The 26,650-nt window shown below is 41.9% G+C and overlaps 1 protein-coding gene across 5 annotated transcripts in view; it reads right to left on the reverse strand.

Annotated features, from left to right (window-relative positions):
• Slc24a2 (solute carrier family 24 member 2) overlaps positions 1 to 26,650 on the reverse strand; it is a 266,732-nt gene that overhangs the window by 9,478 nt on the left and 230,604 nt on the right. For 4 of the 5 annotated variants that reach the window (XM_045161591.1, XM_045161606.1, XM_004658419.2 and 1 more), the window contains 2 exons: positions 10,744 to 10,887; positions 1,166 to 1,255 (listed from right to left, as the gene is read on the reverse strand). In XM_045161591.1, the coding sequence (XP_045017526.1) occupies positions 1,166 to 1,255; positions 10,744 to 10,887 (234 nt within the window). The remainder of the gene's footprint in view (positions 1 to 1,165; positions 1,256 to 10,743; positions 10,888 to 26,650) is intronic. The other variant, XM_045161586.1, reaches the window with a different exon arrangement.

Here is a 26,650-nt window from a genome sequence, read left to right on the forward strand (position 1 = left end):
TTCCTCATATGATTTGAAACTCTATAAGGATTAATGTCAAGAGCATAAAATATAAAGAGATGTGACTTGAACAGCATGCAGTGTGACAAGGACCCAAGCTGGAGAAGGACATAAGTAACTCCATGTTGTGAACTTATACAAGGAGTTCAGCTTAGCTGGTTCCTCAGGATATGATCTCAACAACACTTGAACTTTATGCTTGGCTTGCTTTAACACAGTGTCACCACAAGACATGATGCTTTTCTTGCTATTGCTAAATGCAGTCTTTAGCTTCTGTATTAACTGCTGCTTGCATACCGTTGCAGGAGACGGAAAATGCAGGGAGGAGAGATTCCGGAAAAGTTTCTGTTTTCTGTAAAACCAATTGAGATTGACTCTTGGTTTTGTAAGATTGTTATTACTGAACTTCTGAACTGTAAAACTAGGATGTGCAATCTTATGGATCTCTCCTATAAAAGGAGCCCTGAAGTACAGCCTGGCACTGCATTCAGGCTCCCAAGTCCTGGATGTGGTTGCCTGCCAGCCAACAGAGATTCCTTTCCTACTACTTGGTGTCCGTGTGGTCTTCCCTGGCGTCCTCACCATGACAGTAGGATAGGCTCAGTTCATAATGGTGACCGTCATGGTCTCTGCGAGTGAAACCATGAGTCTCATTCTTTCATTCATGTTTCCCAGCAACAGTTACTGAGTTTTTATCTTGTGATAGGCATTATGACTGGAACTGAATTAAAATTGATAGAAATGACATGCATCATAAATTTTATGAACTGAAGCTCATGGAAGAGGCCATTTTGTCTCCATGTCCTTTGCTGAGGACTGCGGTAAAAGAATGATAAGAGTCAGGCTGAGTGCCCTGTCCCAGACAAGGTAAATGCAGAGTCAGGCAAAACCTTGACATCGCTCCCAGCCTGGGTTAGCCTGCTTTCAGGCTGCAGAGGGCAAGAAGCAGTCGGCCTTGTGTTCTTTCACATGACTGTTCAGTGCTTATGCTGGCTTCACTCCTGGCCCCAGGCAAAGGCCAGAGTCTAGGTGCAGTCCTGAAACATGACTTGTTTGTGATGCTCTTAATATTATGTGACAGGCTCAAAAGGCAAACACATTGATTAACCACCTGGCACAAGACAAGCAACAAACCAGGCAGATGGACTTTGCTGCGAGGACTCACCTGGTGCGCCCACCATACCATCAAGTAAGAAAACACTGCAATCCAAGTGATGGAACCAAAGAAGGTGATGGGAAAAAACTTCCTGGATGTCTGGAAGACAATCAGAGATGACAGTGTCAGTGCTGCCAAGGGTGCTGAGTGACAGCTCAAAGCTAGAACCACTTTTGCCATGATTCTCCCACATTTCTTGCTGTTGGGAGGTTCAGCCAGTGCAATGCAAATTGTGAACAAATAAAATGAAATTAATGCAGTATTTCTTACCCAGCCCCATTCCAGAGAAATCATGGCTTGCACTGATCTTGGGTTTTGTTGATTTCTTTTGAGGAAAACTTGAAACTTCCTACAACACACGTAGATCACAAAATGCTGTCTGAGAGCCTGTCCTCCCTCCCTTGTTATTCCAGTGCTTTTCATTTAAAAGCTTTCTATGCTGAGAAATGGAGCCAGAGTTTCTGTTTTGTTTTGTTTTTGAGACACGGTTTCACTCAAGTCCAGGCAGACCTGGAACTCACTCTGAAACCCAGGCTTCCCTCGAACTCACTATGATCCTCCTACCAAGCCTTTTCTGTACTGGGATTAAAGGTGGGACCCACCATGGCCAGAATAACAACCCCAGTTCTTGCTTTAATAATGCCACCCACCAAGTTTTGTTCAGAGGAAGGGACCCTAGAGCAGACCAGTGAGATGATGGCAGTGTCAACTGTCTGCAAGGTTGGCCTGAGGCAGTCATAGTCATGTTGTTTGAAGCTTCATTAGAAGGAAAAAGTAACCTTGTACATGGGAATCTTTTAAACAATGAAAAACACAGTCTGTTTATGTCGGTCCTCAAAGCATGTTATTGATCTCTTTAGTAATATCACATGTTAATGATCTCTTTAGTAATATCACTCTCTGTTAATGTTTTTATTGTCATTCATACAGTCCTTCATGTTTACAAGTCTTTTCTCTGTTTAAATGACTTCTCATTTTTGGGCCATTCATTAGCGGGGGGTATCTGTCAGACCAAGTGGGCTAGATAAATTGGGAAGGGGAATCAGGTCTCAGTGGCAAGCCCACTTCTCCTTCCCTTTCTTTGAAAAAAATATTTATTTGTGTGTGTGCGTGTGCGTGTGTGTGTGTGAGTGTGTGTGTGTAGAGCCTCTTGCTGCTGCAAATGAAAATCAGATGCTTGTTTCCCTTTTTTGTGTCTAGCTTACATGGGCATTTTGGGAATTGAACCAGGTTGTTAGGCTTTGCAAGCCAGTGCCTTGTTCACTGAGTCATCTCCCCAGCCCTTTTTTACCTTTCTTGAGAACATTTTAAACAAAGACTCTGGTCTCTCCTGGGGACCTGAGCACTGTAGTGGGGAATGGAAAGTGGAGACTCAGATGGACACTTCTCAAAGCAGATGTGTTTAAAGCTGGAAGTGGGTTGGATTTTGGAGATTAGATTCCTAAGGTAGAGTGGAGATCAAGCTTTCCCAGGCAGAGCCTTTAGCTGACTGGACTTTCCAGCTTTTCTTTCTGGTCAGGGGTCATTGATTCAGCATCCTAGGTAGGACGCAAGCTTCAATCTCACATGGTCATACTTTGTTACAAGAAAGAGAAGGTCCTGATTGTCACAGGAGGCCACATCTCACCTGAGCATCACCCAGAGCTTGATTCTGAGTGTTGAATGAGAGGCATGGAGAGCGTCTCCTGACTTTATGGGGAAGATGCTATACCTATGTCCTGAGAAAGTCTTCATTTCACAGATGGTTCAATTTCCAGTTTTTTTTTTTTTACCTAATGTATAATTATTGTTTACTTTTCTTTTTTGAATATATTTTTAACTTTATTTGTATTTATTTATTTATTAGAAAGATGCAGAGAGAGGGAGAGAGAGAGAATGGGCATGCCAGGGCCTCCAGCCATTGCAAATGAACTCCAGATGCATGCAACCCTTGTGTATCTAGCTTATGTGGGTCCTGGGGAATTGAACTGAGGTCCTTTGGTTTTATAGGCAAATGCCTTAACTGCTAAGCCATCTCTCCAGCCCTAATTATTGTTTCCTTTTCATGTTTACATTTTCATTTTTGCATATCTATTCCTTGAGATGACCTCATTAATAAGAGTCAAATCTTGGAACATTTTTCTTTATTTTATTTTTATTTATTTATGAGAGAGAGAGAGAAAGGGGGGAGGAGAGAATGGGTGCAACAGGGCTTCTAGCCACTGCAAATAAATTCCAGACACATGCGTCATCATGTACATCTGGCTTATGTGGGTACTGGAGAATTGAACTTGGGTCCTTAGGCTTTGCAGGCAAATGCCTTAACCACTAAGCCATCTCTCTAGCAAAGAAATTATTTTCATCTGAGAAAAATCATTAGTCACTACTGAAGTAGAGGACATTCTTACTCAAAAGGTAGAAAGCAAGGTGTCAGACTCCAGACTTAAAGGGACTAAGCTCAGATCAACATATTAGTAAAAACCTACCTAATTTGATCTTTGATACTTATGATTCTTCTTTACTTTATTTTTATTTTTTAGGTAGGGTCTTGCTCTAGCTCAGGCTGACCTGGAACTCACTCTGTAGTCTCAGTCTTGCCTTGAACTCCCAGTAATCCTCCCACCTCTGCGTCCCGTCCCCAGTGCTGAAATTAAAGGCATGTGCCACCCCTCCTGGCTTGATACTTAGGATTCTTAATCAAGATGCCATTAGTGACTAATAGGCATCAGAAACACTGAATTAAGTTCTCACTGAAAAACATGCTGAAAGTAAAATTTCTTGGTGAATTTTCAGGATCCTCATCATAAGTTAGGGTAGGTAAAATCCAGAATGGTCTCTATACCAGAGCTGGAACTAGAGCTGAATTGCAAACCCAGGTCTGCCTGACTCTGGACAGCCTATGCTCCTACGTGTATGCTTCACTAACACTTCCTAAGGAAACAGGGCCAATGATGCTCAAAATATACCCAGCCATCATTATCATCATACTACCAGGCTCAGCTCAGAATGTCAGAAAATAAAAACAGCATCAGGGAAACAGGGACTAGCACTCCAGCTGTAGAGCCATCTGCCTCCCCCGCCTCCCGTATTGTTCCTGCTTCAGAAGTTTCAACCCCTCATGCATCAGCAGTTGGGCTAAATGCTGCCCTGTCAAGTTGCCTTACCAGACCCAACCTCACAACCTGGGAAATTCTATCGTTTTCATCTGGGCCATTCTTCTTCACTTGTTCTCCTTGGTTTCATTCCAGATATCAATGACCTAGAACACCTATTCAGTCATTTAATTACTAGTCTTATTGGAAGAGAGAAAGTACCCTTGAAGCCAAGGCCTAACACATCAGTTTACCATCAGTAATGGTGGCTCATCCTGACATCTGTTAGGATAGGCCTCATACCAATTAGCAAATGAGCAAATTGTCTCCATGTGCTGTCCATTTAGTTTTCAATGTAACGGGTTATGTAGACAATTGACAGCTAATGTTCCCATTAAAAGCTTTTAGCACAGCAGTGTGATATTGGCTTGAAAAACATTGTTGGACATTAGCTGACAGCACAAATTGCCCATATCCTTACTGATTTCAATTCAATAGTCATTGAAGAGCATCTACTTTGTGATAGGATAGAGGGAATAGGAGTCATGCTATGTAATCCAGGCTGGACTTGAATTTATGATACTTCTGTTTCAGATTTTTGAGTAGCTGAGATTACAAGCATCTGTCATCATACCTCACTTGAAGTATACATATTTAACAAAGATCCCAACCACAATCCTACTGGGATTAAAAGGGTGGTTTCTTGGCTAATATAATTGGTGTTAAAAGTCTCCATTCACAAATGACCAGTGACTTGCCCTTAGACAAATTAATTTACCTCTTTAAACTTAGGTTTCTTCATTTGCAAAATGGGAGGAATATCAGCATCGAAGGGCTTTGAAGATTTCATGTGCATAAAATGTCCAGCAAAGTGCCTGCACATGATCAGTTCTCAGGCAGTAATTATAGTTGTGATTAACAATATCTGACAAGGAGGCTGATTCTTGGGGAGGAGAAAGTGACTGTGGAGATCTGGTCTGGAGTGTTGGCTTTGCCTCTTATAGCTGAGAGTGATTGGAAAAATCATTAAATCTCCCTGGATCTCAATCACTTTGCCATAACAGAGCCTCACTCCTGGTAGACATTCAATAAATACTCAGTGACTGAACAAATTATGGAAATTGCAAACACCCACTGGTGTTCTCAAGTTCCTTCCCTACTCCAAAGGACCATGTCTTCGTATCTCATGATACACATTCTTACTTTGTAAGTTCACCCATTTCAGGCCATGAGAGAAGATGCTGGGCTTATTTAATTTGTTATTTTCAACTTTCATCAGAGGTATGTTCCTTGTTAAGGTTTTACTTTGGTTTTTCTACCTTTTAAAACAAAGCCATTAATTTTAAGAAAAGTATAAAAACTATAATTAGAGAAAACTATTAATTATCTGAGCTAAAAGTATGCATGATTCAATAAATTGCCATATAATTTGCATATAAATGATCCTGGAATAAAAACAAGTGGGCGTAATATTTATTATGAAACTAGAACTCTACAATTGTGTTTTCCCTGCAACCACTGGTAAGGTTTGGTAAGTCAAAAACTACTGGAGACAGAGCTGTTGGACCCTGAGGAGCAGCAAATATCATTTGATTAATAATTTACTACTCTCGGGCTGGAGAGATGGCTTGGTGGTTAAGCGCTTGCCTATGAAGCCTAAGGACCCCGGTTCGAGGCTCGGTTCCCCAGGTCCCACGTTAGCCAGATGCACAAGGGGGCGCACGCGTCTCGAGTTTGTTTACAGAGGCTGGAAGCCCTGGCGCGCCCATTCTCTCTCTCTCCCTCTATCTGTCTTTCTCTCTGTGTCTGTCGCTCTCAAATAAATAAATAAAAATTTAAAAAAAGTATTTAAAAAAAATAATTTACTACTCTCTTTTTTTCCAATGAGTCTTTTCTTTTGTTATTTTTTGACATAGGGTCGCACTCTAGCTCAGGTTGACCAGGAATTCAATATGTAGTCTCAGGTTGGCCTGGAGCTCACAGCGATCCTCCTACCTCTGCCTCCCAAGTGCTGGGATTAAAGGCCAGTGCCACCATGCCCGGCTATGCCCAGCTTTGATGGCTCTTTTCTAAAGAGGCCTTTGTGGAAATATGTAAGAATTATGATAAGACTGAAAAGAAAGGTGACATACTCTTTACCCTCCAACCCCCAGCATTGAGAGGTGAGGTTTGTCTCTGTACCCTTTCAGTCTGGACTGGGTTATGACTTGCTTCAGTCCATAGAATATGTCTGAAATGACAGAGCACAATTTATAAACACAATCTCCAAAGGCTTTGCAGTCTTCATGCTTGCTGCTCTTGGCCCTTTGCCAACCTGTGGCTAAGGATCAGAGACAAGGCAGTTCAGTTGAGATACCTCTATGGTAACCTGCCCTGGGGAAAAGAACTGCCAGCTAAACTCAGCCCAAACTACCAACTCACAGAATTATAGGCAAAAAAAAAGCTTGCTGTTTTAAGCCACTGAGGTTGGGATGGTATATCACAGCCAAAGATAACTGACACAAGATCAAAGCTAATAAAATGCTTGTACTAAGCATGATCAAGAAACATCTTAAAGGCATTTCTTGGGGTTGCTTAGCTTATAAGCTGGGACAAGGGAACAAACATCCATAGTTAAAGCAGTGTAAGGAACATGCTCCAGAGTTGGGAGGCTCAGATTCAAATCTAGATCCTTTACTAGTACAGTGGTGTAGTCTTGCTCTATAGTGACCTGTGAGCGTGTGCTGGTTCTTATGCTAACATTGAGAACTCCTGAAAGAGAAAAACACTATTTTAAGACAGAGTTTCGTGACTACATATTATTTTCGTGACTACATATATATACATATTCTTACAAGAAGAGAGAGAGAGGGAGAGAGAGAATATGAATGGGAACGGGCATGCCAGGGCCTAGTGCCACTGAAAATGAACTCCAGACATGTATGTCACTCTGGGCATCTGGGTACTGGGGAATCAAACTCAGGCACCCAGGTTTTACAAGCAAGTGCCTTTTAACCACTGAGCAATCTCCACAAACCCTGTGTTATTTTTTTAAGGGCCCAATTGGTGCTGTGCTCAGCAATTATATACTAAAGAAATCTAAAACACAACTAAATGTTCCCTATGAGAGTCTTATTTTTGCTTTGAACAGTAGATATTATACTCAGAAAAAGACAATGCAATTCACCCTATGACTGGCATTTAGAGGTGCCAGGAAGGTGTGATAATCTTCATTGTCAACTTGACTGGATTTGGAGCCACCTTGGAAACAGTTCTGGGTTATCTTTGCGGGGATTTCCAAAGAGATTTAATGGAGGAGGTAAGGCTCATCCTGAATGCAGGCAGCACCAACCATGTTCTGGAGGTCTGGACGGAATAAAAGGAGAAGGTGAGCTGAGCACCAGCATCCACCTCTCTCTGCTTCCTGACTGAAGATGCAGTTGCCTCAAGCTTTTGCCACCATGCCTTCCCCACTGTGGTGGACTTCTTAAGTCATGAGCCAAAGCCTGTTCTTCTTCCCTTAAATTGCCTCTGTCAAGTACTTTGTCACAGCACCCAGGGAAGTAACTAAGACAGAGGGAATCTCTAATGGCTACCCTGGTCCAGGCAGCAGGCTCTGGCCCTCAAGGGCATGCTGTGTAGTTAAGACCAAATCAGTAATGTCACAGAAGAGCGCCACATGCAGCTCCACTTTCCCATCTTGTGCCTTTCTGAATCATATCAGCTATGGTGGTTGTCCTGATGCTGATGTGATGGTTAGTAGTCATTAGCGACTTGACTGGATACAGGTTCGCCTAGGACATTAGTGAGGCACATATCTGGCTGGGTGTGTTTGTGAGGTTATTTTCAGAGAGAATTAAACAGAGGGACAAGAACCTGTCCTGAATGTGGGTGGCACCATACCATAGGATGGGAGACAAAATGGAATAAAAAGGAGAAAAACAGAAAGCCAGCAAGGTGCTGACATTCCCTTTCTGCCTCCTATCCACTAGGCATGAAGAACACTCTGCCACATACTCTTGCTGCTCTGCTGCTCTATCACGTGCATGGGACAAAGTAGCCATGGGCTGAATCCCCTGAAACTGTGAGTTAAAGCAAGCCACTTCTCCCCCATTGTCTGTGCAGGCTATTGTGTCACAATGATGAGTAAAGTAGCCAGTTCACTAGGTAACTACTGCCTTGGTCAGTTCATTTGCTTCCTATGAACTGTAGGCTGAGAACCACTGATCTTATCGCTAAGAGCACCTGTACTTTGGGCCATACCACACTAGGGCTTCTGTGGGCATTTAGGAAAACCACACTATCTCTTTGATTTTCCTTTGTGGAGCAAACAAAAGCATTGGACAAAACAGCAAAGAAATGGAGGAGTGGAGGGGCAATGGACATGTCTCAGAAATATGTGAGCAATATGGCAATGTGAGAAAAAGAATCTGATGTACCCAGCTTTTTGGGTATGGCTTTCAGGAAGCCAGACCTTCCCACAGAGCAGGTGCTCTGCAGTTGCATCTTGAATTAAGAAACCTAAATATTGTGCAGCAGTTACCTTCTTGTTGCTGGAACAAAACACCTGATCAGGAGTAGCTCATGGGAGGAAAAGCTTACTTCAGCTTACAGTTTTTAAGGGGAAGTTTCATCACAGCAGGAAAAGTACAACAGAGCAGATCCCTTAGCATCACATTTGGTCACATCATCTGGGAGCTGGGCTATGTTACCTCAAAGCCCATCCACAGTGACCACCTCCTCCAGCAAGGCCCCACTTCCCAAACACCTCACAACTTTCCCAAATTGCCACTAGATAGGGACCAAGTATTCAGAATACATTAGCCTGTGAGGGACATTTCACATCTATATTGCAGGTTGCTTTTGGGGAGCGGCACCTGTTGCATTCATCCTTTATCAGGGACACTTTGCTGTGGAGTCTGTCCACAGGATGATTCTTTCCTGGTGTCTACTGGATATGATGTGGATTTCTACCAGGCTAGGTTATTCACAGGTCAGGCTAATGGGATAGATTTTTTTTTTTTCAAATGAAGAAAGTAAGATCATCAGGGGCTTCTTGAAGATTTTTGCTAAATTGTGCTGAATGTCACTATAGTATATAGTATCTTATTCCAAATGGTTTTTGAAAAGAACTTTTATTTGTTTCAGATTTCTACCTACCTTCTGATGTCATGAAATCTGAGGAGAAGCTCCGTGGTCACATAGACCTAGATCTAAATCTTAGTTCTAGAAAGTGACCAGATATAAGTTAAGACCAGGTGTAAGTTAAATAATTTCTTTGTACCTTTCTATTTATATCAATAATATATATACCCTATCACAGATGTTTCCAGAGATTTCACAATGTAGTTCACTGAAAATATTTAGTACAGAATCTGACATGTGTAGGCACATGTTTCTGTTGAGTGTGTGCATATGAGTGTGCATGTGTGTCTGTTTGTGTATGTGTATTGCTTTTATAAAAGAAGAGCTGTTTGTCCTTAACCTCTCTTTTACCTTTAGGACAATAAAAAGGTTCAAGAACCTATCTGAACAACACTGGGAGATCATATTCTTCTGACTGTCTATACTCAGGTTCCATTGTGGTCATAGGGTGATACTGTGTTCATAGTACTAGGTATGTGACAATGGTAGATAATAATATTGATTGTGGAAATGATCATACAAGAGGGAGAGAATTGGACACATAAGCATTTATCCTTTACAAATGCATTTCTCCAATTAATTTTTGAATAATCATATATATGGCAAAATTCAAGGAGGCAGTCACTCTCCTGCCTAGATATTGAATTGTTCTTTGAGGCCATCACTGTAGTGGTTTTAAAATGTGATTTTAAGTTCTTGGATACTTTTTTCTCATGTAGAGAGTTGCATGACCTATGGAACTGACGTATTATTATTCTAGGTCAACTTTTTTCTTCTTTCTTTTAATTAGGTCAGGTTCATGGCAGCTTTGGCCTCTAGAGTGCAAGTGACTTCTGAGACCAGGACATCAAAGAGCACACAGCCTCTGCCTTCTGCTGCTGGAATGCTCTTGGAGCTCTGAAGTAGGATATCTATCATATGGCCACCATACTGCGAGGAAGCTCACATTGCCCAAGAAACCATGTATAGGTACTGGAGTACAATTCTAGCCTTGATTCATTCCTGAACAAGTGCCAGAAACACCAGCAAGGGAGTCCTAGATGTTCATGTTCCGAGCTGTGAGCCACTTCTGCTCATGCAAGTCTTCTGAGCTGCAGCTGCAGGCTTGGTGGGGCAGTGACATGCCATCCTCAACGTGTTCCACCCCCGTTCCCAATCCACAAGCAGATTAAAATGGCCATTGCTTCATTCCACTGAGTTCTGGGGTAGCTCAGCTTTGATGATCAATGCCCAATCACTGTGACTATGTGTTTGCCTAGAGAAGTTCTAGGCAAACATAAGGATATACATGATTCTATCTTTGTTCCCTTCCTTTTCCTTTTAATACAAATACCAACTATGGTAGGTTTGATACTTTTTATAAGGGACCTATTTCAAAAATGTTTCACTCACAGGTTTGCGAACATCAGGTAAGGTGATCCAGAGAGGAAACACGATGGGTAAAACGATCAGGAATGTGACCTGCTTGCGGGTGTTGGATGGCCAGGCCAGGCTAAGAGGCTGATCGTCCTCCTCCTCAGCTGTCTCTGTAGCCTGCTGTAGAACAAGAGATAAAGTATAAATAGACTAAATCAAGCAGTGACACCAGCCACAACGGCAAGACCACAAAGCAAGGGAGGGCAGCCTCTGAACCTACTTGGATTCTCCCAAAGCCACCTTGCTGCTTTCTCACTGGTGCTTTTTATAGGAGAAACCCACCAGCCACAGCCTGAGGCCCAGAAACCAACAGTACACTGGCCACCATGAGTGCTGAAGAACTTCCTTTTCATCCCTCAACCACTTTGAAGCATCTCAGTTTTGTCAACTGATTATTTAATATGGCCTGATACAGGGAAATTTTTTTGTCCAAGTGCATTTATTATTTTAGTTATATACACAGTGTGTGTACAGCCATGTTGGTACCATAGTTAGCCTCTTCCCTGTCCTCCCTACCTCCACAGGGACCCTTCTTGTTGGGGATTGTGGGTTGTGCATTGTGGGGGTAGCCATCAGTTATAGGTAAGAGGCAATGTCTCTGTGTATAATGTTCCAACATGTGGCTCTAACAATTTTTCTGCCCCCCTCTTCCACAAATTTCCCTGAGCCATGATGGGTTTGTTTTAAGTCCCCAAGTACATTTTTTTAAAAAATTATTTATTTACAAGGAGAGAGAGAAAGTGGGGGGAATGAATGAACATATTCGGGCCTCTAGCTGCTGCAAACAAACCCACTCTCTGCATCTGGCTAGTCTAGGTGGGCACTGGGGAACTGAATCTAGGTTAGTAGGCTTTGAAGGCATGTGCCTTAACTGCTTAGCCATCTCTTCAGCCCTCAATTGCATTTAATGAGAATATATTAATTGTAAAAAGTGACAAATTTTATTGTGATATTTCTTCACATGTTGTTTGATCAGATTCACTTCCTTTATCATTCCATTTAATGAGAGAGAGAGAGAGAGAGAGAGAGAGAGAAGGAGAGAGAGAGGGAGAGAGAGAGAGAGTGTGTGTGTGTATGTGTGTTTAACTTGCTTAATTGCCTTGTTGAATTTTACCCTATTTCATTCATAGCCAAAGGCATTGTATACAAACAACAAGCTTCAGGACTGAGAGAAACAGGGCTGAAGGTGACCTGCCCAGGGCTTCAGAGACACACTGTAAGCATCCTAGTCTCTGACCCGGCAGCCTGTGGTCAGTGTTTCGGTGGACTCTGCTGTGCTCAGCAGCTCTGAAGGCCCAGAGCTCGAGGAGATGAAAGGTGGGATGTGACCCCGGCAGGGTGACCATCAGCCTGTGAGATGGACCCGCCACAGCAGCCCTGTGGACCCCATTATCCGCTGTCTTCCCTGCTCGCTTTGAACTGGAAGGGCAGCAGCAGGATGAAGCATCGGATCTAAAAACACCAGCAGGAGCTTTCGCATGGAGACTTCCTTTGCACACCCTACAAAGAGTCTCACAGGGTTCAGAGATGGGCGCATGGCCCTAGCTTCCAGTGTCACACACCTGCTGAGCTGTCGTCGCCGTGACCACCATATGACCATTCCAGCATCTATGCTCCTAAGAGTGTGGGGGGCAGGTGAGGTGGTTTAGGGGATCAGGAGCTCAGCTAGAGGTCAGGGTTGGTGGGAGTGACTCACAGTGCTACGGTGAGTTTATTGATTAGCATTCCCTAGGGACCCTGAAGAAGGCTTTGTAGTGGTTGACACAATCACCCACAGTTCGGCCTTTTCCAGAATTTCATTTTAAAAAAGAAAAAAAAAACATAAAAAAGATCTGAAAGAACATTGAAAGAGGCTGGGAATGACAGGCTCTTGTGCTCTGGGGGCATGTCCTTGGCAGCGGGTTACAGCCTGCAAAGTAAGAGTATGGGAATTATGTGAATTAAATAAACAAGGAGAATTAGGAAGTTGGTGACCCAGATCCTCATCAAACAGTCACCCTACGCCCTCCATTCCTGTGCTGTTGTGATGCTGCCTTGACTCCATCCTGGGAGCTCCCCTCCCTGATGGGAGCATTGATGTGCTAGCTCTGTTCCTGATTCAAGCTACTGCCTCAACTTCAAAGGAGAGGTGGCATATAGAGAAATGGCTCCCTATGGGATCATGTTCCTCCCAGGATGTCAGCTAGCTATAAGAATGATACGTCATGTTATGGGGTGATGAGGGTTAAGGAGATAGGCACATTTTTACCGTGCTCCTCCAGATATGATCTTCCTCGTTTAACCCAAATGGTAGGTGGTCAGGAAGTACACACGGGAGAGTTATGCACTGCCTCATTCTTCCTGGGTACCCCATCGCATACAAGGTAGGCTTATTCCAGCAGGGAGACACTTCCCTCAAGGCCCACTGGCTCATCTGAAGAGTTCTCCAAGCTCCATCTTTTTCCTGGGTGGCCTCTTTCTCCTTGCCTCATCTCCCACTGCTGTTCACAGCCTAACAACTTCTCTCTAAACTTCAGGCTAACAAACAAAAGCAACTCTTTATGACTCATATCATTTTAATGACACCGACAGATGGTGACATTTCATCAATAACCCTTCTGCTTATAACCTACGGATTAGCTCCTTTTACCATCTGCCAAAGTCCTCAGGCAGGCAATGCCACTAGCAAATGGCAGAAAATAATTGTCTGTTTAGATGTATAAGCTCTAAACACACTAGTGTCCAGTGCAAACAATTAGCTTCATTGTACCGAGTCCAAAAGCTGCTTTTGAAGTGGCTGTTGCTAGGGCAGAAATGGACTTGGAGAAGAGGCCGTGTCTCAGACCATGCCAACAGGACACCGTGGGGGACTTCAAGCCTCTTGGGGGCCAAGCCTTGCTACAGAGAAGTGGAGTGGATGTGAGAGGTGTCCCAGGAGCAAGCTGTCAGTACTCTTCAGGAGAAATTCTCTTTGTCATCTTGCCAAATCTTACTCACACTTAGTGGGCAACAGCTTGCAGTCTCGTTAGAAAAGTGGCAGAAGAAAATACTGTTTGGAGTCTGGGACCTGCTGTCTGCCTTTGTCTGGACAGGAGATGCTAGCGTGGTCATTAGGCTCAGTCTGGGCAAAAGGCCACTGAGGTTAGGGTAATGATTTTTCAACTTTTCCTGGAGCTTTGGCAAGCCAGCTGTGACCTTGTGATGACCCATCTTACTTCCTAGAGCTAAATTGGAGCAGGCTATAGCTGCTTGATCCAGAAAGAGTTCAAGTGGCTCTTGATCTAAAGGTTTAAAATAGTTTGATATCTGCTGGTGTCCCTGTCAAAGCACCAGGATTACATAAAAGCTGTGCTAGTGATTCGTGCTTTTAGGGCCTTGCATCTTTATTTATTTATTTATTTTTTAATTTTTGTTTGCAAGGAGATAGAGAATGAGAGAGAGAGAGAGAGAGAGAGAGAGAGAGAGAGAGAGAGAGGGAGGGAGTGTATGGGTACATCAGGGCCTCTTATAGCTGCACGTGAACTCCAGATACATACCCCAGTTTGTGCATCTGGATTTACGTGGGTACTGGGGAATTGAACTCAGGCTATCAGGCTTTGCAAGTAAGCCCCTTAACTGCTAAGTCATCTCTCTAGCCTGCAGCCTTGAATCTTGACACTGTTAAATATGAGGTAATTAAGGAAAAGTGCAGCAGTATCTTTGTAGCTTAAACACTCTTAAAGCTGCAGTTAGGTTGTTCTCACTGTATCAGGAGCTAAAACATTAGTGTACCTGCTCACACACCTGCACTCTTGAAGTGGTCTACATCCTTAAAAGACTGAGTAACACTGCATCAGTCTTTGTGGGACAATGGAAGAAAAATACCCTAAGTGGGAAATCCTACACAACACGGGTTGAAAGGGAAAAAGGTTACCTACCCCATGCGTATGCCACCTATCTTATAAATATTCAAGGAACCTATTTCAAAACTACACTATAGAACCCACTTCAGCAGCCCATACACCTTGGGGCAGCCCACTCAAATCTCTGTTTACAGTGTGGGCTTTGCTAATTAAGCTTCTGCTTAATTTGTATGCATCTCTCAACTGATATTTATTTTGGGGGGGTTCGAGGTAGGGTCTCACTCTGGCCCAGGCTGACCTGAAATTCACTAGGTAGTCTCACGGTGGCCTCGAACTCATGGCAATCCTCCTATCTCTGCCTCCTGAGTGCTGGGATTAAAGGCGTGCACCACCACGCCTGGCTTTCTGAATTTTTAACTTTGAGAACATTAGATTTTTGGACACTAATCTACTGTCTTCTCAGATCGCCACCTCTCTGAATGAAGCACAATTTAAAAAAATTATTTATTTGCGTGTGTGTGTGTGTGTGTGTGTACAGGTGTGCCAGAGCCTCTTTCCACTGCAAATGAACACCAGATGCTGTGTCACTTTTTTTTCTTTTTTCTTTTTGAGGTAGGGTTTTGCTGTAGACCAGGCTACCTGGAATTCACTATGTAGTCTCAGGCCAGTCTTGAACTCATGGTGATCCTCCTACTGCTGCCTCCCAAGTGCTGGGGTTAAAGGCATGCACCACCATGCCCGGCAAAAAAAATATTTTTACTCTCAAAAATTTGTTTGCAAGCACAGAGTGATACGAGAAGAGAGACAGAGAGAACAGGCATGCTAGGGGCTCCAGCCTCTGTGAATGAACTCTGGATGCATGTACCTCTGTGTGTATGTGGCTTTACGAGGGTAATGGGGAACTGAACCTGGGTTGTTAGACTTTGCCAGCAAGTACCTTTACTGAGCAATCTTTCCAGCCCCTTAAATGCATCTTTAAGGAGCGAGTATATGACCTTCCTTCCTCCTTTCTGATGGCTGGAATGGGGAAAGTCTGGCCAGTACTTAGGTCATGGATCACGAGGTAGAACAACAAAAAGGGATCTGCTGGCCCCAGCTACATATACTGGATGAAGAGAGGCAGAAAGCTCTATTTGTTCAAACCATTCCTAATTTTGGTTATTGGTTGCTCACAGTGGAGGTGTATCCTAACTTATTAGTATTAAAGTATTAGTCTTTTCATGAGGACTTGAAGGAGAAAATCTCTCTTAGATCTCAGTTCCAGGAGAAGTCATATTTCATCCACAGAACCATGAAAATCTTAGAATTACTGCAGATCAGGACTGTTCTCATTCTGTCTTTGCTTTATGCACTGGGGCTTTCAGAGCAAATTTGTAGCTGCCACCAACAGGCAAGGTTGAATCTGTGCTCACATTACTCCAGCCATATTGCTTTCTCTTCATTCTCATACTTTGCTGTATTTTCTCAAAAGTATTCAGTGTCTCTTTTTAAAAATATTTCACTTTTATTTATTTGCTTATTTGAGACAGAGAAGGAGTATGTCAGAGCTTCCAGCTACTACAAATGAACTCCAGATGTATGTGACACCTTGTTCATCTGGCTTACATGGGTCCTGGGGAATTGAACCTGGGTCCTTAGGTTTTACAAGCAAGCGCCTTAACTGCTAAGCCATCTCTCCAGCCCTCATTTCTGTTTATTCATCAGATGTATCTTTGCAAGAATTCTTGAATTATTGTGAACTAATTATATTCTATAATAATACTAACTCATTGATCTTCTTAACATTTTGGTATAATAAGAGAGACAGACAGACAGACAGACACCCCCCCCCCCCCGCAACATACACACACAGAGAGAGAGAGACAGAAGGAGAGAGAAAGAAAGAAAAATAATTTTATTCTAAGTGACAACTAGTGACAGAAGATAGTCATTTGTCAGGACTCGCTTATCACTATTAGAGGTTGAAATTTGGATGTCTGACCACTAGAATGCCCACAGGAGATAGAAAATAATGATTGTTGACATCAGTTATATCTGCTGGGCTTCCCTTAGAAGTTCTTTAGAGCAACAAACTCATTTCACTTTTGCTTACCTAGTCACCAGGAGGGGTAGCCATGTCCTGTACATTGGTGGCCTAGTATCATGAGAGTCTGTTTAACATATTAGGCTCTTACCCCTTGTACAAGCAATGGATGGCTTATCCCTCCAAACACATTAGGGTTCTGGTGGAAAATGTGAGCTGGATTCACCAGGCAAGAGGTTGCATCTGAAGGCTAAACATATTTCTTAGAAGCAACCGAGTTTCTCACTTTTGCCTGTGAAGGGCCTATGTAAGATTCCAGTGCAAGGGTCAACACACCAGTGCAATCTCTTCTCACAAAGATTTAAAATGAAAAAACAAAAAAACAAACAAACCAACCAAGAGGGATCTGAAAGGATATTCCTTTCGAGTTCAGTTGTGTCAGTTGGTGACAAAACCTTATCCACAGTCCACAGCTTCAGAGGATTGCCAGGACCTGCCTTGAGCTTAGATCATCTGAGGTTTGCTTTGGTTGGAACTGAAGTTATTACTTTTCCCAACCCTATCCTCACTGACTTCAGTGCTTAGGAGTACCACCTCTTCTCATTGGGGAACCTTTCAGTGGGGCATGATGCTGGCTAAAATTAAGTCTTTAATATCTTCAATGTCAGTAAGACGTAATACATTTACCTACAAAGCCTGGGGCATCTTACCATCTCAAAGATCTTAAAACATCACACTGGTTGCAATGATTTAATGTGGAGCTACCTTCCTATAGAGAAACTTGTCTGTCAACACATTCTATGGACACTCAATAGGAGCTTTAGGCTCCAACAGAAGGAGCCCCAGAACTCCAGAGGGGGCAGGGTAATGGTGTTGGAGACCATCTATTTGATGGATGAGGAACCTGAGTTGAAGTGAGCTGGCTAAAGGAAAGCTACAATGCCAGGCTAGCCTTGGTGACCTCTGACTTTGAGCTCAAGATTATTCTCCAATTTACACTGCCTGCCTTCTTCAGTCCTAAAAACCAGGCACGAAAGTGATTTATTCCCAGTTATTCCAGGCTTCCTAGATTTCTTTTGTAATAAGTTTAAACTATTTTTAAAGCTCACTATAACAAACACTAAGTATTGAAGACACATTGTCCTTAAAGATCTTGAGCCTAAGATGAAATTTTGGTGGTTTGGCTAGAACACATTGCTTTAAAAAGCTGAAAACATGTCTGAAATTTAATTCCTTTCCTCTGTGTCTTATGACATCCCAGCAACACTGAAAGGACATAAAGGGCAGATCTGGGGTGGGGCAGAAGAGGCTGTCTCCATGAGTGATGGCTCTAAGGTGCACAATTAGAACCGAAACACTCACAAAGTGGCCTACAGAAGACCTGCATAACAGGAAGGGAAAAACAATGACATCTAAATAGAAGAAAGATTAGTTAGAAAGAAGAAGGGATTCAGCAGAGGGGGATAGTGAAGGTGAAAAAGGTAGGGTGGTAGAAGGGAATTATGATCATGATATGTTGTCTATATGCATGGAGGTTAGTGATGCAAAGTTAAAAGTAATGAAATGCAGGTGCTATGGAATACCAGATTCTCAGCTTCAGGTTAAAAAGAGAGACTTTCTTCAGCATCTGTGTCCAAGAAAACAGTGCAGAGCTTGTGCCCACGTTGCTAAGGAGAAGATGGCACCTGAGCACACCAATAGCTAAAGTGAATCCTGGAGATTTTATGTGCACTTTACTGTTTGATGTCACCCTAGATTCCCATAACTGTAGATAATTCTATTCTGGCTACCTCTAAATGAATATCTAGGGGAGACTGTAGAAGATGGATGAAACCCTTTACAATAATAAAACTTCCTGGGATTAATGTTAGCAAGGGCTGAAATAGGAGCTGGGCTATTTTCAGACTCTAGCATTCAGTGTTTGAAAACCAGTAACACCTCCTGGGAAGAAAGTACACAAGAAAACAGTACCATCTTTAGTCACAGAACTACTCTCTTCTTCCTTCTCTCTCCTTTGTTTTTCATTACTGAATCATTAAAATTATGCTCTGGGCTAGGCGTGGTGGCGCACACCTTTAATCCCAGCACTCGGGAGGCAGAGATAGGAGGATTGCCATGAGTTTGAGGCCACCCTGAGACTACATATGTTCTGTCTCAAAACTCATCAGAGTGCTGAGAAGTGACAGTAGGGTGGTGTTCAGCACTAAGTGAGACATCTCTATCACACCCTCCAAGAACCAGGGACCATTGCAGAAAAGGTGGCAGAAAGAATGTAAAGGCCAAAGGAAGGGGAGGAGTGCTTTGCAATACTGTCTTCCAGACACAAAGTAGTAACCGTATCCACATTGCTGGCACTACCTGCACAAGATCTGCATGATAAGAGGAAAAATGGTGATATGAAAACAGAAGAGAGACTAGTTGGAAAGAAAAAGGGACTTATTGGAGGGATGATAGGGGAGGGGAAGAGCGAGAGTGGGTGGGAAGGGATTATTATCAAGGTATGTTGTCTATATGTATGGGAGCTATCAATGAAACATTAAAAAAGATGTTCTTTAACAGAGGCAGTACATATCTTCTCTCCAATTAGGTCTCCATGAGACTTGGCAAAAAGGTGTGTGGGCTTGTACAGTGAGCCTATGAGAGAGGCTCAGAGAAAACACATCCTGACAGTGCCTTGTCTAATGAAGGGACAATTGCAGAAGTCACTATTAAAAAGTCTGACATAAAACTGTTTAAAATATGAATTCTATTCTAGAATGTTCCTTTCCCACATTATTATTTTTATAAAATTACCTGAAATGATCTATGCAAAGTACTTAGAGCAGTGTTCGGTACAAAGTGAACACTTGAAACATTATGGTTATTATAATTCTTAAATATAAATATTCAGGAAAATTATTTATTCAAAGACATCTAGGAGAAGAAATTTTGGCTAAGTGAATTATATAATAAAATTCTACAATTCAGTTATTTTATATGAAAGTGAAAACTGGAAAAATTTTGTTCCCCCATCTATTCATTCATTTACTATTTTTAAATTTTATTTATTTATTTGAGAAGGAGAGAGAAAGAGGGAGAAAGAGAGAGAGAGAGAGAGGGAGAGAGAGAAAGGGAGAAAATGGGCACACCAGGGCCTCCAGCCACTACGAACCACACACAATGTGCACCTTGTGCATCTGGCTTACATAGGTACTGGGAAATCAAATCTGGGTCCTTAGGCTTTGCAGACAAGCACCTTAACAGCTAAGCCATCTCACCAGCCCCATTTATCTAATATTTATTGAGCATTTATTGTTTACAGGTATACCAACAATTGAATTTCTTCTTTCTCTCTTAGTCAAAATGAATAAATAGAAAGCCCTGGTAAGTAAAAAGTGACAATTCCACATCCCAAAGGAGAACCCCTATTTTATTTAGTAGGTAGACTTTAAGTCAACTTCGTATCAGAAGCCAAGCTTCTAAGCAGATGGCAAGACTCATAATATTGTGACACCTTGTTCTGTGCTTTATGCCAAGTCGAAAACAATAGAAGAGCTGGAATTCTCAAAAGCAAAACTGCCAAAAAATGCACAGAAACACTTAAAACAGTGAGAGGTTCTGTAATCAACAACTGTGCCCTCTATTTTAAGAGCCACAGTCACTCTGGGCTCCAGCACAGAGAAAATGTTACAGGTTCTCATCCCCAACCATTGACTGGCTTGGGGACAGGAAGTTGTTCTCAACTCCATTTTTTCCATCAATATACTGATTGGCTAATTAATAGGGTCAAAATGCTGACAGTTTTCCTGGTTCCAGGAGTAGAACATTAGGTTTGAAGTTGGATTATGGACAAACATTCATACAAATATTCACTTCTGGATCATTTTGTCCTTATAAACCCAATAACTGGAACTTAAAATCTCTACCATGGAAAATGAACTTTTGGGATCCTGAAACTATAGTTTATAGTTTTTGATTTCCCAAACAAGGTGGATGTGCTGTGGTTCCTGTGCAGAGCAATCTGAAAGTTTTGGGATGGTTCTCTGAAAGACTACGAAAGAGGCAATGATAACAGAAATCTTGTAGAAAAAAAGTCTTTAGGTTGGATATTGGAAATCCAGAGAACAAGATTTGGAAAGTTGTATCCACTGGTACAAGTTGAATCCTGGCTGACTAAAACACTAAAAGTTTTGGGGCTGGGAAGATGGCTCAGCAGATAAAGGTGCTTGCTTGCAAAGCCTGCTGGCCCACGTTCAATTCCCCAGCACCCATGTAAAGCCAAAAAGGGGTGCAAGCATCTGGTGTTCATTTGCAGCTGCAAGAGACCCTGGTGTGTGCCTGCACATGTGCACATGCATGTGCACATGCCCATACACACAGATAAGTAGATAAAATATTTAAGAAAAACACACTATATATTATGCTGAAGTCTCCTACATCCAGAGAGGTTATATTTGGAGATGGGGCTACTGAGGAAATAACTAAGGTTAGATGAGGTTGTGAGGATGGGACCCTGATCCAAAAGGAGTAGCTTCCTTATTAAGAAAAGATATGACTAACCCAGGCCCAGAAAGCCAATGTCGCATGTTCTCTCTCATATGTGGATCCTAGGTACAGATGATTGGACCTGTATCTGAGTAGGAAGAAAACCCAGTAGCAGAAGAAAAGATGTGAGAGTTCACTTGTGCTTCCCCCTCCTCTTTTCTTCTCCCTTTTCTCTTTTTTCATCTCTCCTCATTCCCTATACACACTCTGAGGAAAGGCCATGTGAAGACTCAATGAAGATGTTTAACTGTAGCCAGAAAGAGAACCCTGGGGACTGGGGCATTGGCTCAGCTGGTAAAGGTGCTTATTTGCAAAGCCTGACAGCTCAGGTGCGATTCCCCAGTACCCATGTAAAGCCAGATGCACAAAGTGGGGCATGCATGTGGCATTTGTTTGATGTGGCAATAGGCCCTGTTGAACCCATACTCAGTCTTTCTCTCTAGTCACAAACAAAGAAAATGTTTTGGGCTGGAGAGATGGCTTAGCAGTTAAAAGTTTGCCTACGAAGCCTAAGGACCCAGGTTTGATGCTCGATTCCCCAGGACCCACGTAGCCAGATGCACAAGGGGGCGCATGCGTCTGGAGTTCGTTTGCAGTGGCTGGAGGCCCTGGCGCGCCCATTCCTTCCCCCCCCCGGCCATCTCTGTATGTGTGTGTGTGAATGTCAGCTGTGATAGGGATTTCCAAAATTGCCAAATGGGCGATGGTACCTAGAGTCCATAGTTTCTCTCTCTGTCACTCTCAAATAAATAAAAAAATAAAAAAAATAAAAAAAATAAAAAAAGAAAATGTTTTGTTTTAAAAAAAGAGCCTTGACTAAAGGTCATATCTGCCAGAATTTAACCTTGATATTGCAGCCCACAAATCTGTGAGAAAAGTTGTCTAAGTCATCCAGTCCATGGTATTTCATTATGGTAGTTGGAGAAGACTGGTACAATGACCATGTGGATATTACTTTTTTTGGTTTGTTTGTTTGTTTTTGAGGTAGGGTCTCACTCTAGCCCAGGCTGACCTGGAATTCAGTATGGAGTCTCAGGGTGGCCTCGAACTCATGGTGATCCTCCTACCTCTGCCTCCCGAGTGCTGGGATTAAAGGTGTGTGCCACCACGCCCGGCCAAGGGATATTACTTTTTAAAAAGTTTTCATTGTTAGGGATGGAGAGATGGATTAGCAGTATATTGTTAAAGGACCTTGCTTACAAAGACTGCCAGCCTGGGTTCAATTTTCCAGCCACCCACTTAAACCTGGGTGCAAAAAGTATGGCATTTGAAGTGGCAAGAGATCAGAGCACCCCCTACACATAAATACATAAAAATTTGAAAAGATTTCTTTGTTGAGTAGATGTTTTGGCTTTGAAATAAATTACTATTCTGCTTAATGTAATTTATTTTTAAATTTCATGCTTAAAATCTTTTTTTCTTTTTTTTTTGGTCTTTCAAGGTAGGGTCTCACTGTGGTCCAGGATGACCTGGAATTAATTATGTAGACTCAGGGTGGCCTCGAACTCACAGCAATCCTCTTACCTCTGCCTCCTGAGTGCTGGGATTAAAGGTGTGCACCACCATGCCTGGCTTCTTAAAATCATTTTTGGGTCTTAAAATAATCTATTTTCCCATTTGAGATTCTCAATGACCTTGCATTCATGTTTTTCTCTTAAAAATATTTTTAACATTTATTTGAGAGAGAGAAAGAGTCAGAGAGAAGTGGGTTGGGGAGAGCATACCAGGGCCTCCAGCCATTGCAAATAAATTCCAGATGCATGCACCACCTTGAGCATCTGGCTTACGTGGATACTAGGGAAATGAAGCTGGGTCCTTGGACTTCACAGGCAAAGCACTTTAACTGCTAAGCCATCTCTCCAGTCCACACTCACATTTTCTATCAATAGCTCATCCCCTGTATTCTGTCATTATCCTCTAGGTTCCATTACCTATCTTTTAAACATGAAACAAGTCAAAATTGGGATTGAGTCAAAAAACCCATCTTTTTGAAAAGGAGCCCTATCTGAGACATTTGTCTTGCTTTTGGTGTGGACATCCTGAACCAACAGACACAACGTTTAAGTAGAAAATAGATTTCTTACAAAGTGACACATCACGGCTTGTCTGGTGATAGGATTTAACTCTCTTCTCTTGTAATGCCATCATGGTGTTTGTTTACATATAGACATAAAAAAATTCTGGCGTCAAACATTTTAGTACATGAGACAAAACGAAGTTTCACTGAGCAATGACAACCCCCAAACTCAATTTTGTACATGGCTCTGAACTGAAACCAAGATTCCAGAATATTTTGCTCTGAGGGATGAAGCTGTGTGGACCTAAATTTTCCAAAAAGCCAAGAAAACATTTTCTAATCATGTAAAATGGAGAGTTTCTGTTGAAATGTAATTGTTTCCTTCAGTTTGCATACTGCCCAAGTGATTCTGGGGCATTGCTGTTACAGATTGGTTTCTGCACAATTTCCATGGGCTTTAAAAATCATGCTGATAAAATTCATAAAAGAAATGTCAACATAAAAACTAACTACATAATTATAAAAATAATCACAAACTAATTTTCATCATCTTATTATCAGTGGATTAGAATTAATCATAGGGACAGTGATATTAATGTTAGTCACTTTTCCACAGTGGTAATGAAGTTTTCTTCTTTTATTAATAGTCAGCTTTTAATGTATTTTAAATGAAGGATGAATAGACATTCATCAAAATCTTGAGAAATCACGATTATGAACAGCTAGATTCTTAGTGCATAGATTATATAGTTCTTTGTCAATATTCAAATTTAGGCAGTCTTCTACTTGTATCTACTCCATTCATAAATATGCTAAAAAGCCTCTGAGTGAATCTTAATCACTTGGCTAAATACTGATCAGGTTTATCAATTTTTAATGAAAATAGACATGTAGAAATTGACAGAAAGGTTATTGTCACCCCTAGAAATGGTCTGATCAGTAAAACTCCTTAATTTTTGTTTGTTTTCTAACTTAACTTTTTTCTGCTACTTGTGTTTTTTTGTTTTTTTTTTTTTTTCCCAAAAGCAGTCAGTCATCCAGTCCCAAATGGATTGGGTCTTGAAGGAGAATCTTTTGCCATCCCTGTTTCTTTTGCAGTGGGGCCTGGCCTCTTTCTCCTAGCATTGCTCTGTGGCCAGACAGATCATGTAAGATATAGACACACATCCCACTTTTCACTATTTCTTGGTTACCAGCATCCTATTATTGTGCTCCATGGGTGCTTCAAGAGATTGAATAGTTCACTAATAGAAGAAAACTCAGACTTTGGCTATTTTTAAACTTTCAAAATGATGACTAGACTATATACAGTCATTATTTAGAAAAGCTATTTCCCACTGATTAGAAGGAGGTTTTGAGGTCCCCAAATTCTGTGCTTAACCTCATCACTAAGGAAATAAATATTTGCTGTCATATTAGAGATATTTTTCAGAAGAAACTCTAACTATGGACTTTAGGAACCATCACCCATTTGGTCAATTTTGGAAATACCTATCACAGCTGATATTCACATACACATACACATACACACACACACACACACACACACACACACACACACAGAGAGAGAGAGAGAGAGAGAGAGAGAGAGAGAGAGAGAGAGAGAGAGAGACTTCCTAACTGCAGAAGCTATCTGTAGCAGGCCCCGAGAATGCTGCATTGTTTTCCATTCCACTCTTGGAAATCTAATTCTTTCTTTCTGTCCTTGATAAACTTCAACTCCCAGTCACTTTCATCACCTTTCCTCTGCTCTTCTCTACTTAGCCACAGAGCACTTGGTGATTCTCAGCATCATGACGCTTCCTGAAAGCACATCTTAAAAACTCTATTGAGTTTAGGCAAAGAAAACCCTAGGGAGAAATATATCAGCTGAGTTCTCACATGAAAAAGGAGGGTTTTAACACAGTAGGGTGATGTATGAATTACAAAGTGTGGAAATAAGATGACCTTATATTTAATATGTTCTCTATTTTCCTTCTATCCACTCTCCCCATTCATCCATTTATCATTTAAATATCCATCCATCCATCCAGGAATGTAATTTTCTTACATAAATCAGCTTGTCTTGTGGGTATGCCTTGGTAACTCTCTTAACCAAATCGAGGACAATTTTGAGTTTCCTAAGAACAGAATTATTTCAGGTGAAATAAAGTCAAGCTACAACATGTAAGAAGCCATCTATGATACATGAAAATATAGGACAATCTAAAACACTTAGCTCTTCAATTTGTTCCTAGAACTTTGCTGTGAACAGTATTGGAAGGCTTTGATATAATCCAGCATCAAGGACCAAGATGTAGCAAAAAGGGTAGCTTCATAGAGTGGGTAAAGGCCCTTACCAGGAAGCTGTCTAGATTGGCAAAGTTAAAAAAAAAAAATATTTTTGAAGCCAGAATTTCCATCCATTTGCCCAGGGACTACTCACATATGCTAGGCAAGAGCTCTATCATTGAGCTAAACCCGCAGTCCCTAGATGGGCAAACTCAAAATATAAGAAAATGTATGGATGTGGGCTAGCTAAGAAAAGATGGGATGTTTGGTGAACCTCTGCAGCAGTTCAGATCCATTTCTCTGTGCTGGTGTCAACAAAGTTGGGAAGTTTGGTAACCTAAGCAGTTTCATAGGTCCCATTACGTTATGTTTGCAGGAGGCAGACACCTGAAGACTCCTGCGCGGGGTGGCTCCCTCTGTGAGAGTGCTTTCAATGTTCTTCACCGTTGTAGGAAGCCTAGCCTTACTGATCTACACCAAGGTGCCAACGTGAAATTAGTTCATGTGTAAATAGGAATTTTAAGTCAGGAGGTTAATTATGGAGACAGGCTAAATTCTCAGGAGAGTAGCAGCAACAGACAAACAGGGCCTGAGGCTCAAGATTTCCAGTAGTAAAGTTGGGATGTGCGTCTCTCTCATCATGGATCTTGATAATGAGAGACACAAAGGTTCAGGACGGTTTCTATGAGCCTGTGTGTCAGGTGGCCCCTAACTCACCGTCACCCAGTCTTTCCAGCAGAAGCCTTAGCTTTCGCTGTAGCCTCCTTCACTTGCTATGACCAGTATATATTAAATATCCTCAATTCTGGCTCAGAAATAGCTCTTAAATCCAGCTGTACTTCATGCCATAACCTGTCCTTGGTCTAGCCTCGTCATCTGGGTAGCTATTCTACAAGCAACTTACCCTCACAACAAGCCAGGAGATGGGGGCGGTTATCACACGTGCTTCACAGAGAAGGGACATGGAGAACAGGAAGATTAAGTGCCTTGTTCTAGGTAACACAGTTGGCAAGAAGCAGAGCTGAGGTTTGAACTTAGACAGTTTGCCTTCACAGTCTCTGTTCCAATGACTAAAGAATATACTTTCTGTTTTAATCTAACCCGCTATTATTTTTTATTGTTATTACTCTTTTTTGAATACGTAATACAGTTACTTGGCTCACAATTCAAAAGCCACAGAAAGGTACACACTCACTTCTTACTGAAGTTGCACATGGCCCAGGACCC

This window comes from Jaculus jaculus, chromosome 1, assembly GCF_020740685.1.
Source record: "Jaculus jaculus isolate mJacJac1 chromosome 1, mJacJac1.mat.Y.cur, whole genome shotgun sequence".
In the NCBI taxonomy this organism is placed as follows: Eukaryota; Metazoa; Chordata; class Mammalia; order Rodentia; family Dipodidae; genus Jaculus; species Jaculus jaculus.